The sequence below is a fragment of the Hesperophylax consimilis genome, chromosome 22 (genome assembly GCF_061612785.1).
Source record: "Hesperophylax consimilis isolate HC1 chromosome 22, BYU_Hcon_1.0, whole genome shotgun sequence".
NCBI classification, from domain to species: domain Eukaryota; kingdom Metazoa; phylum Arthropoda; class Insecta; order Trichoptera; family Limnephilidae; genus Hesperophylax; species Hesperophylax consimilis.
In genome coordinates this window covers 2,793,156-2,807,018 of record NC_142857.1, presented here as the reverse complement: position 1 = coordinate 2,807,018, position 13,863 = coordinate 2,793,156, and the positions used below count along the sequence as shown (strand labels likewise).

The 13,863-nt window shown below is 34.9% G+C and overlaps 1 protein-coding gene across 1 annotated transcript; it reads right to left on the bottom strand.

Moving 5' to 3' along the window:
- Window positions 1–4,073: 4,073 nt before the first annotated feature.
- Window positions 4,074–8,883, bottom strand: LOC149412631 (uncharacterized). Its single transcript, XM_089644880.1, has 2 exons — window positions 8,779–8,883; window positions 4,074–5,333 (listed from the first exon to the last, which is right to left on the bottom strand). The coding sequence occupies exons 1-2, from the start codon at window positions 8,788–8,790 to the stop codon at window positions 4,362–4,364; spliced, it is 984 nt and encodes a 327-aa protein (XP_089501006.1). The 5' UTR covers window positions 8,791–8,883; the 3' UTR covers window positions 4,074–4,361.
- Window positions 8,884–13,863: the final 4,980 nt, after the last annotated feature.

Sequence of the window (13,863 nt, the reverse complement as noted above, 5' to 3'; positions counted from 1 at the left end):
AAAATCTATTAACTATATTTATTTATTTATTTTCACATATACGGCACAACATGTGCCATTCACATACTAAATTACAGAGAATAGTACAGCAACATAAGGAATGCAACAATATAAATCTAAGTATAATGGTATAATCAGTAAATAGTAGTAAGGTTAAAAGTATGAAAAAAAGAGATATAAAAAAATATAAGTAGCAATCTGTAGTATAGTATTAAGTCAAAGTAAGAAATTATATGTAATAATATACAATAAAGTAGTATAAGCAAGAATGAAGTGCTTATAAAATGTCTGAAAGGCAATAAGAGTTTGTAAAAAATAAAAAAAATAAAAAAATTAGAAAGGTATATAGTATTAAAAAATGAAAAGAATAAAATAAATACTATTTTATAATATGAAAAGGAAACAAAAGTAATAAATGGGAGAATCACGTGTATAATAATAATGTGCGACACTGCTTGACAGTCCGATAAAGTTTTACATAGTACCTACCTATGATGACTATGATATACAGGGTGTCCGGTATATGGTTATATTGCCTACACACTCTATAACTCTCTTCCAGATATGTATAAAAACAGCTGGCATATAAAAATAATTAAAGTAATGCTTTAAAAGAATATTTTTTAAATACATATAAAAACGAAAATACGTAATTCTTGTCGTGTTGTATTTTGTCTTGTTTCTTTTTCTCTTCTTTCCCCTGTATTTGTAATCGAGCATAATCTATTTTTACCAATATATTAGTGGGTATATTGTAATACCTTCTTGTAAATTCCTGCCTTGGCTTTGTGCTTATGTGTATATCCCTTTCTGTTGCCTTTTTTGTTTATTCTACTTGGTTCTACTTAACCTCCCTTTTTCTATTTTTGTACTGTTTCGTATGTAAAACTTATAAGTTTGATATCAAAATACCAATTTAAAAATGTGCCTATTAACTCCCACCTATGTATTGTAAGTTCCTCTCATCCTAAAATGAGTTTTGTAACTCATCGGGATTGCTCTAGCAAGAAATAAAAAAAAAATGCATTTTTAAATATCACAAACTATATTAATTAAGTGAAATGTATAATTTAAAGATTCATTGACAGTGAAAACCACGTACAACAACTTTAATGTTTATTGACGCCTTTATCTAATCCAACCAAATGACAATCAGAGCTTGAAATTTGATTAATTTATTCTAAACTTGATAAAACCTTTCAATGTTGACTCGCAACATAATCAAATAATCGGTGTTAACATTTATTTCATGGCATTGTTTACATTCTATCTACCGTGTATTTTCTATGTCTTGTATCTCAACACTAGAAAGACCGTAGCCGTCATTTTGACGGCTGTCAAATGTAATGTGAAGATATTTTGCTTACAGTTTATTGTATTCATTTGATTTTTTTTACATTTCATAGTTGATTTAACGACTATAGTGGCAAAAACAGGAACATATGTGATTTACTAAAATATGATGATTTCTATCCATAAAGACCGACGCCGTCAATGTGACGGCGGCAATGAAACTCCATACCACATACCCATTCCACCTCGAGAAATTTTAGTACTAATCTGTCTGTCTCTTCAAGTATCGCAAATCATTCGAACTCGATCAGTCTTGATTGGTCATTGTCTTTTGTTGTCGTTTGTTAGTATTGTATCTCATGTCACCAAATATTCGTTTAGCTTGTGTTTTTGTTGATTTTACTCTACCAAATGTGTACCTAATTAAATAAAGCAAGGAATTTCAATCTTATTGTTTTTTTTTTGCATTATACCAAAAATTTCACTGACATGTGATCAGCCGTCAATGTGACGGTCGCTGTCATTAAAGGTATAGAGAATTACCAGGTCGTTATTGTGTTAACCAGTGATCTCGAAAGTAAAATTTCTTCATAATGTGATAAATAATTTAATATTTTACAATTTGACAGACTTAACTTTGCAGTCACCACTGGAGATATTTCCAATTTAGAAATGTAAACAAATTTAAAAAATTGCGTTAACCTTCGTTAATCCCTCATTAATTTGATAGCCTGAAAATTTGAAGGTGTCAAGCCTATTCTTCACAAGGGTTTAAAGAAAATACAACATTTTTCGTTCATTCACTCCTTACACACATATTGTTGTTATTATAAATAAAACGCCTTGTTTTGATCAGTTTTATTTTTTTAATTAGCGCAATAAATAAATAAAATATAATTTAAAAAAAATCAAATTTAATTTGGAACAGCCGAGTGATATTTTGATAACGGCCACGTCATTTTTTTTTTAGTAATAATGTACTGATTATATAAGAATTATAGCGCAGGCCCGTAAAAAAGCACCGGATATTATAATTACAATTTTCAAAACGCAATCTTATTAAAATAATTTTCTGCTAAAATATTATATAATTGGTATGTAAAGGTTACTTTATCGACTGTCTGGATTCTTCACACAACTGATTCCAATTTTGAAAATTTTACTTAAATTCAAAGCAAATTTGAGTTCATTGAACGTAAATAATTTCACGCGGGAATATTTCACTTCACGCACCAGCAACCGAAATTAGTATGGAAATACATTTAAATTTTTTCTCAAAAAATATATTTTTTAGGCGCGTTCATTACACTTGCGTCGGCCTTGCATTCTTTTAGGATATTCACCAGAGCGAAACCGGTTACGTCATACTATAACCACTGTTAACAGGTAGGAAAACTTATGAAAAATTACAATATATGGAAAACAGAGAAAAATACTTAAAATCTGGACCTTTTTTTACAATATTTTTTTTATTTTAAACAGGAGGTCTTGAGGAAAATAATTTCCCTCGTGGCCTATGTCATCTTTAGGGATGCTGTTGGGGTGGTCGTTTTTAAGTAAAGGGAGAAGAAAAAGTTCTGGAAAGAAAAACGATATGAACCAGTATTTCTAGGAGTGACGGACGAACGAATATATTGATAGATGGGACCAGGAGAGGTCAAAGGGTAGCCCCAAACCAGCCTCTCCAGATCAGGCACCTCACGCAGATGGTGGGCAGGCGAATCCTGAACACACCTCACCCAATGAACTTGAGCACTAAATTAACAAACGTAGCGAACCACCAAAGTCTATTTTATGATGAACGACAAGATAACAGATTTGAAAACTGGTACGAATGCAGTTCCGCAGAGTTGTTCTAGACTTTAACCTGCAGTGTGAAGATCACCAAGACGATAGACAACCTCTAATAGAAAATGGTACCAGAATAAGAAGATTATATGTTTTAAATAGTAAATCTAGATACAATTTCATATTTTTTCCTATTTAGAAACAAAAAAAAATTGAGTAAACAATTTTTAAGGGAATTCAATTAAAAATTGCAAAGGGACACTGATAGAAGTTTTTGGTGAGCATTTCTGTGCCTCAATTTTTAAGATTTGAATATATTTTTTTTAAATATTGAAATCTTTATTTTTTAATGTGCACAATAGTCCTAACTGCTCCCAACCGTCTGAAGCCAGCAAAACTAAGTCACCTCCGATTTTGGGAATGTTGTTAAGCTCAAAGTAGTGGGGGAGAATGGAAAGAGAACAAGGAAAAGGAAAGCACCTGGCTATTCAGATCTCGTCACCAAAGATGGCTAAAGCCAATTCAAGCAACGTTACAATTCTGAATAGTGGTCTTTCACCTGGGAGATACCGGTAGTATAAACAGATAATCAATAAATAAGATAAATACATGAAAACGATTATTATGTAAATATGAATTAAAGCTTTAAATAAAAAAGTATAAGTGCGTATTTCCAATAAAATTTTTTTTTTAAAACAAACAAAAATTAAAAAAATTAAAAATTTTAAATATGACAAAAAAAAACTTTTAAAAGATATTAGTATTCAGAGTTTTCATTTTCTATTTTCCTGTTAAAGGTATTAACAAGAAGCACTCACTCAGTTAGCCTACAAACATTTATTCATAATCTGATTATTTCATCGGAATAATAATGATTCACACACAAGTAGACATGCAATAAATTTAATAGTACCAGACACGCAATGAGTTCCAATGATAATGATCTTTAGTAAAAGTTAACCTTGGGGAATTTGTTACAGTAAAAAAACGTATTTTATTCATTCGATTTATTTCGTTTGCTTTATTTGCGATGTTGAAGTTAATGTAATGTCGATATAAAAACCTACATATTTATTTACAGGACAGAGGTAAGGAATACAATATAATAAATAAATATTTATATAACTGTTTCATGGGAAAGGATTGGCGGAGAACGGGATAGGATTTTATTATATTATATGGGGGTTGGTATAAAAATGAATATTTACATAGATCTTTACAACTACAATATAATAGTGACGCAGGGTTATCACAACACAATGGCGAGGCAGTTGATGGAATTACCACTGTCCATGTCCGTAATGTCCGTGAGATCCATGGGATGCAGCAGCTTTGGCGGCGAAGTGAGCAGCCTTGGCGTGGGCTACTTCAGGGGTGTCTACGACCTGACCGTCTTGACCGATGGGGGCTCCACCATGAGCGTAAGCACCGTGTCCATAACCTCCGTAAGAAGAAGGAGCTCCGTAGGAAAGGGCACCATAAGCCCCGTTAGATCCATAAGCACCGTGAGATCCGTAACCTCCATGAGCACCATTAGCAGCGGAGGCCTTAGCCGCGAAGTGGGCTGCCTTAGCGTGAGCTACTTCAGGGGTATCAATTACGTTTCCATCATGTCCAAGGGGAGCGGCTCCATGAGCACCATGTCCGTATCCACCATTAGCATAAGCACCGTTGGAGTATCCTCCATAAGCACTATGAAGAGCAGGGGCACCGTAAGCGCCGTTGGCGTGTCCGCCATAAGCGCCCTGGAGAGCGGGGGCAGCGTAAGCACCGTTAGCATATCCGCCATAAGCGCCCTGGAGAGCGGGGACAGCGTGAGCACCGTTAGCGTATCCGCCATAAGCGCCATGGAGAGCAGGAGCGGCATAAGCACCGTATCCAGGGGCTGCAAGACCTCCGTGGGAGTAAGCACCATGAGCCCCATGGGCGGCAGAGGCCTTAGCGGCGAAGTGGGCGGCCTTGGCGTGAGCTACTTCGGGGGTATCGATGACGTTGCCGTCATGCCCCAGAGGAGCGGCTCCATGAGCGTAAGATCCGGCGTAGTTAGCTCCGGCGTAGTTGGCTCCGGCGTAGTGGGCGGGGGCTCCTCCATAGTGACCACCGTAGACGGAGACTCCGAACGCACCGTTTCCATGGTCGTACTGTCCATGATCCTGGCTCTCAGCCAAGCCCTCTCCCTTCCACTGGCCATCTTCATGTCCTGCCCATCCTGCGGAGGCGACAGCTCCCAGGCACAGTAAAGTTGCGATAAACTGTTGAAAATAAACAAAACATGTTATAAATGTATTTTAGACAATAAACCAGGAGCTATTTAAAATACAACGCTAAAAGACGACTCCTACGACTACTTCAACATGTTTTATCATCATGATCCGATTCCAGCACATGTGAACCAGTGCGTAATTTTAATAATATTTGCACACAAACGGTATTAAAGTTCCCACAGAATCTCAAAAGAATTCATTTTGGAAATAGCGACAGGAAGCAAAAAGTCAACAAAGAGGCTGTTGATTACTTAGCTTGCTTGTATGCTTCAGGCTGTGATCTTATATTTAAAAACCGACAGAGCACAATAATTCCACCTGATATCATGACAAGAATATACAAACAGTCAGTTAAAATAAAGGAAACTATCATACGAATAGCCCCTTTTGGCAAAGTAAAGAGATATACCCAGGGACTATTATTTACAGGCTAGAAAAAACAACTGGTTACTAAACCCAACAGCGGGACACACTCGCGAATTATAGAAAATCAGTTGAATCCTATTATTGAATGAAAATGTATTCTTATAACTAACAACAGTCTCAGTGCAGTTCAAATACTAAATGCCCATCCTTGATCTATGCAGCAAACATTTCACTACATAGTAATTTTGATCTTAGACCTTTGTATCGAAACCTTAATAAGTAAAACGCGTGACTGCGACTCGGCCCGCAGCCATTCTAGCAAAAGTTTAAAAACAACTCGGACTTTAATGGCATTTGTATATTTTTTTCACAAATAGGATACAACGTTTTCCATGAATTCGTTACTCGCAATTGTTCCCATGGGTTTTATGCTTCTACCGGCAGTGAATTGAATTTGCTTTATATTATTATCGATCGACGCGCGTTAATTGGTCAGATTACCGTGAAATTTTGTAACTATTGTATTGAGATTTAACGTTTTGATCGATTGGTGACGGTTTTATTCCCGTCGGACGCAAACGCCAACAGACGTTTGGTTAACAAAGATACTGGATTTTAACGCAATTCGTTTAAGTATGAAATATGCTTCGAGTTCAAAGCAAAAACAATAGTATATGGTGGCTCTACATTAACAGATAAATTTATTAATTTATTTAAATTTTAAACCTTTGTCTTTCCTAAGAAAAAGTGCTTTCAAAACCTGTCAACATTTCAAATAAATTTAATAATAAAACGTTAAAAATAAAAATAAAAAGTTAACTATATCTCAACTGGCAATCGAACCAAGGATTTTTAACTTTCTGGCGTTGCCCTGCCCCTAACCACTCGGCCATTGAGACCTAATTATTTTACGTAATTTTTGTATTTAAAATTCAAAATTATATTTTGGCTGCAATTAAAAAATTTAATTAAATCTTGTTTTTATCCTGGATTTCCGAAACCGGTCAAACCATTAATAATATTGAGGTTAGAACGAAGTAATATTGGTGAATATAACTAATTTGATCCATTACTAATTTAATTGCAGCTTATATTCGTACAACGTTATTTGTTTGAACAGGTCCGTAAATCAATGAAGGCATCAGATAACCTTTCCCAATAAAGGTTACACCGTGGGAATTTCCGATTGTGATTAGTTACGTTGACCAGAATAGAAAAAACACGTTTGTTTGGATATTTAAAGTTTATGTTCAAAGCTTATAAAAACTATTGATTCCTTGACTTATGCTCGCACTATATAAATAAATAGAACATTTAAAAAACACGAATTTCGAAAAGTCGTAAATATTTCGTTTCAAGCTGAAAACCAATGAAAATTCAAAATACCACTATGACTCACTGATCAAAAGTTTCAAAACTAACTTCCTTAAACCTTCAGGCATTTTTTTTCAGTTTTGGGAACAAAATGTGTTTTCCGTTAAGTCAATATGTTCTCTTTCGGGAACAACTTATATAGTGTCATAGAAATCGTTGTATCTCCCTTCCTATCATGATGAGAAATATGATTTAAATGGCGTTATAAAGGGAAAAAACATCATTTATATTCAAATATGTATAAAAATTATCTGCAAACGAATTTAAATGTACACCTCTTTGAAACTAATAGTTCCGATCGAAATTTGAGAAAAATTTATGAAACTTTAAGAAATTTTTTATTCATTATTTTTATATAAAATAGCATAAAAGTGAGGTGACTGTAATGTTTATAATACATTCATCTAATAAAAGTGAGGTGATAGTAATGTTTATAATACATGCATCTAATAAAAGTGAGGTGATAGTAATGTTTATAATACATGCATCTAATAAAAGTGAGGTGATAGTAATGTTTATAATACATGCATCTAATAAAAGTGAGGTGATAGTAATGTTTATTATACATTCATCTAATAAAAGTGAGGTAATAGTAATGTTTATAATACATGCATCTAATAAAAGTGAGGTGATAGTAATGTTTATAATACATGCATCTAATAAAAGTGAGGTGATAGTAATGTGTATAATACACTCATCTAATAAAACGAGTATTTTTATTATTATTTTAGTTTAGTGTTTAGACTAAAACAGGTTTAATTCTAAATTTTGATGTATCAATAATTATATTTACTTTTCTAACAATAAAATAAGAAAGCGTTTTTTATCACTTTTTGAAAACAGCTTTTATTGTTGGGATACATTCAGAGATATTCCATTTGATTGAATTTTATTGCAAAGTAGAAATACAAACACATTCTCCGACAGGCTGACAGCGTCTTTGAGAAATATAACGGTTAATATGTCAGAGGCCTGAGGGGTCAATAAAAAATACATGCTACATACTTATAAATTTTATTAAGAAAATTACCATATTTATGTTTTTTAATTACTGGTTACAGTTAAAAATTCAATCACTACGATTCAAACAAGTTGATAATAACATAATATTTCTTTAGTAAAATACAACAAAAATAAGCCTATTTTAAGTATACGTTCTCCTAAGAAAATAAATATATTATTATTTTTTTAAATGTAAGTATCTTCTTTTAAATAAACAGCATTTTTTATTAGTGGAACAACTTAAACAAACGGAGTAAAGTCATCAAAGTACTAATTTCTGGATTATAACTGTTATTTATATCAATGTATATCATATTTTAACCAATAAAATACAAACAATGTAATCTCATCAAAATATAAATACTGTCACAATACCAAACTATAAAATATTCCAAATGTAGCACATTTTTTTGTCAGAAATATCAATAGTTTTAGTCAAAACTAGTTAATAGGTACACAGGCAATTTTAAATTGCAGTTAAAAGGAGAGTTATTATTATTTTGAGAATTATTCAAATAAATCCTGAATTTAATACGCCACATTAAGATTTAATTGTCTGATGAAAACAATTTATATCCTGTTCAATAATCAACATTGCACTACCGAAAGAAACAACTTGTTTTCAACAAATCTCGCGATCACTTTAAAAAACTTCCAATAGCGGAAAACAATAGAATGATGGGTGACTCACCAGAGCGTTCATGATTGTCTTGTATGAGCCTTTTCTGAGAGGAAAACTGCTTGTGTTGTGAGGGGAGACGCCGCAATGCCTTTATACTCCTCTGAAGCCTTCGAGATCATCTTGGAAGGGGAAAGGGTGGCTCCAAAAATACACCAATTCCCCGCACTAATATTATACATACTTATTGTTGCTTCACCACTTTCAAATTTGATTTATTCATGTCTATGCATCTTGATGTAGTTATTCTTAAGATCTCAAGGTCGTGATTTTTAATGCTTATTAATTTAATCATTTTTAGCATTATTCGATCTCACAATTGAATAACATGGTGTTTTTAATGCCAAATATTTTTTTGTACTAATAAGAGTGAATTAACATAAATAGGTGTGTCAGCAGAATATGATGGTGCTATATACATTTTATTGATGTGAAACATTCTTTGGTGCGCCTAAGGGGGTAAAACCAATTCTTGTGTAGCAAGCGTGACAAGACGGGACGACGCTTCTTTCGGTCAGCTTCGTGACTCGTTGTCTTCTTTTGTGTGCCGTATATTTGCTTCTATTCTCACTAAAGTTGGCAAGGCGAAGGTATCGATTCTCCAATTCGACAGTCGACATTATTATTCTTGAGTCTCGTCGACTGTACATACTTACATACGCCAAACGTATTTCCACTCGAACAACGAGTACTCATTGTTGATCCTGGCTTCATGTCCGAGATGCGAGATTTATATACATATTTTTTTTCAAATTTTTCGGTTTCAAATTATGGTTTAAGAATGCGATTGTCTTCAATAGTTAAATATTACAATTTGAGATTTCAATCACTAATTTATTCCAAAAATAAATAGTGCAGTGGTGCACGTTGATCCACTTTTTACATCCAATGGCATCGTATTAGAAATAGATGGTACAAGATAAGTGAATGTTCGTTGTTCTTATTGGTACCAGTTAGTTGTAAAGGAGTCTTAATGTTAGTAGGTTATGGAATGAGTGAAAATTGCGAATGACAAATTCCAGCACTTTATATTTTCTACTGCATAAGTCATTTAAATGATGATGAAAAATTGAAATTAGACCGTCTAAAATGACTCCTGGATCTTTTATCTGAGTCAGAGGATGAAACATAATAAGTGCATTTATATTATTAGCGAATGAAAAAAGAAATTGCGGGCGCTCGAGAAAGGTGGCACTTTCAAAATTAACAATTAATTGAGTCAGATCGTGTAAATGATCGGTATAAAAGATAGGTATGTATGGAACGATGTATGAATCTGAATCAAGCAGGAAGAGAGACTTGTTTGGCAGCTATGTATATCCTTGTGGGAAATTGGCGGATGGTTTAGTAGTTGGCATGAAAAATAGATTTATATATTTCTAAGTTAAAATTGGAAGTTGATTATCATCATTGAGATCTACAGCCAGGAATAAGTCACGCAGATTTGTACGAAGATTTGTACTCGTGCCAGTCATGGAGGTTTCAATACCATGATAATTATTATGTCTCGTCTTCCCTACTATTTTAAGACATGAGGTACTGAGGTAAACAATTATCCTCGGGGCCTATTACTTTTGGAGTTGCTGTGTGGGGGGTCTTGTTGAGAAAATGAAGGTGTCATCTTTTTTTTCATGTGGTGGTGGGATTGGAGTCAGGGCCTCTGGCATCGTTCTGTAGACCTCATCAATCACACCGGGGAATGAATCTAACGGGAATTCGTTGACCACATGTTTGGTGGTCTCCACCACACCGCATTCACACATCGCCGACTCTTTAAGGCCCCATCCATGCATCATGTGGGCACAACAACTGTGGGAGTAGTTTGTCCTATTGATGGCGGATAAGTGTTTACGAGGCAGTGAGAATCCAGGCTGTCTCTCAGTGGGGTCGTGCACGAGATGGGCATTTCTTTGACACTTGATTGCCACTCAAATTTCCACCTATCTCCTTGAGTGAGATTTAATTAGAGGAACGCCTTTCCTTATATTCAGAAGGGTTTTCGGGACTTCAGGGTCTTAAAGGGACGCATATTGTAAGAGGTAAAAAACGCAGAGACCGACACAGAAACTACACAATACATTGTCTTCTAACAATTTTCCATAGATTTACTAATTAAGTCATCTTGTTTTGTCGCTCCTTATTAGCTCCCAACGAGTGCTGATGACCTCAAAAACTATGTTACTTCCAAGAACCAATCTTTTATAGACGTAGAATGGCTCAAACCATTCAAACCGACCCCGTTTAAAACATTCAAAATAACAACCCTCGCGCAGAAAATCAGTATTTTTATGGAGAAATATTTTCTGGCCCAAAGGAATAGTGTACCGAATCTTTAAAGAAAGAAATCACAGCACAGACAAAATTTCAAACAATACACATAATGGATCCTCTTAAAATTATTACTATCAATTGCAGATCAGTGAGAAGGACAGTGAAATTTATTCACGAAATATGTGAAGAATATGATGTCATTTTATTACAAGAAACATGGCTATTACCCACTGACATAAATTATCTTTCAGAAATACACCCAAAATTTTCAAGCTTGGGCACATCTGCCATAGATACATCTACCGGCATACTTAGAGGGCGTCCTTACGGTGGGACGGGCGTATTGTGGCGGAGCGCAATAAGGGCCAAGGCTATCGACTGCAATGACAATAGGTTATCGGGAATAGAAATAAAACTGGATAAAGGATTGTTGTGCATTCTCACAGTTTACATGCCAACTTTCTACAATGATAACATACCCGAATTTTCAAGATGCCTGGCAAACCTGCATTCACTTATTGAAGATAAACAATATACGAACTGCCTTATTATGGGTGATTTTAATGCCGATCCAAGAACATTGTTTGGGAAAGATTTATTATCATTCTGCAAAGAAAACAAATATCACTGCATCGATATTGAAAAAATGCCAGAAAATTCTTACACATATGTTAGTGATGCACATAACACAACAAGCTGGTTAGATCACTGTATAGGGACGGCCACAATTCAAAAGATGACAAAAAATATTTCGGTAAAGTACGATGTTGACTGGACAGATCACCGGCCCATGTCAATTTGTTTAGAAACAACAGGTATAACCGCAACGGAGGAAATTTCCCCGATGGCTTTAGATCCAGTAAAATGGAGAGCACATAATACTTCGTAGATCATGTCCTATTCTGCAACTGCATCATTTTTAACAAACCGAATTAAATGCAGCAGCGGGGTCGAACTCTGTAAAAAGTCAGGATGCAAAAATATGTTTCATAAAGATGCCATAGACGAACTATATGGGAGGATTGTAGAGTCACTAAGTACTGCCGCTAAAAACGTCTTTGAAAGTTGGCGCAAACATAATAAAACCACATCCAAACATATTCCTGGATGGAACGACAATGTATCGATTCATTATGAAGGATCACGAAATGCACTTATGAAATGGATTGAAAATGGAAAACCCCGGTCGGGTCCCTTGGCAGAAAATAGAAAAATACTGATAAAAAAATTTAAATATGAATCAAGAAAATGTCAAAAAACAGCGGAACAAATAAAAATGGACAAAATATCAGGTGCAATTGAGAACAAAGACTTTAAAGAATTTTGGCAAAAAACAGGCAACGTTTTAAAAGCTAAAGCACAGATATCCACCCATATTGAAGGAGAATCGGACGCAGAAAAGATTGCTAATATTTTCATAACCAACTTTTCAAAAATATCGGAATAAAACAAATCCACCATCTTAGAAAAGCCATGCGAAGATGAGGACGGAAACATAATCGTTACGAAAGATATGGTCAAAACAGCTGTAAAACGCATGAAAGCTGGAAAATCGCCCGGTTATGATAGCCTGAGCATTGAACACGTTAGAAATGCAGGTGAAAAAATATACACGCTTCTAGCAACGCTATTCACACAGATACTTCAACATATGCATATGCCAAGAAACTTCTCACGTACAATTATAGTACCGTTAGTTAAATTACGACAAGAAGACATATCCAGTGCTTCCAACTATAGGCCGATATCTCTAGCCACAATAATATCCAGAATATTTGAAAGGGTTTTACAAATTTACATAGAAGTTAAACTATTTACGTCCGACAGCCAATTTGGTTTTAAATCTTAATTGTCAACAGATATGGCAATATTCAGTTTTAAACAAAGTATCGAATATTATAATGCAAGAAAAACAACAGCGTATGCCTGCTTTCAAGACCTAAGTAAAGCTTTCGACCGAGTATCTCATGCACTGCTTTGGAAAAAACTAAAAGAAAAGAATGTACCCAGTTCAATAAGTAACATTCTGGCGATCTGGCATCATCAACAAGAGAACCAAGTTATCTGGAAAAATAAAATGTCAGTACCAGTGAATACGAAATGTGGCGTCAGACAAGGGGGAAGCTTATCACCAATTTTATTTAACGTCTATATGAATGATTTAAGCAATAAACTCACCTCGGCGAATATAGGTTGTTACCTGGGAAACATTTGCGTAATTAACATTGCGTACACAGATGACATGGTTATTTTGTCTCCAAGCATCAAAGCATTGAGAAAGCTATTAAAGATACGCGAAAAATATGCCGCTAAACATAATATGGTCTACAACCCAACTAAATCTGTGTTACTAGTATTAAAAACGGGCCCAGGCCCTACAAAAGTACTACCCGTCAGCCTAAACGGCACAAAAATAAGTGAAAAACCCGAGGTCAAATACTTAGGACACATTGTAACAGCGGAGCTCAATAATGATATGGATATTGAGCGACAGAGAAGATCACTGTGCATCGGAGCAAATATGATTGCTCGACGATTTAACAAGTGTGGCCCAAAAGCAAAAAGGCAACTTTTTAACACATTCTGAATGAGTCTATATACTTCGGAGCTGTGGACCAACTTCAACAAAGCATCTCTAAAAAGAATGGAAGTACAGTACAAAAATTCGTACCGAATACCTTTTGGGCTGTCCTGGTACTGCAGTGCCACTGAGATGTTTGTAGAAGGGCGTGCTCCCGGATTCCGAGCACTAATGAAAAAACGGATCACCAGCTTTCGAACACGACTAGCCACGAGCAAAAACGGTCTTGTGATGGCAGCACTGCA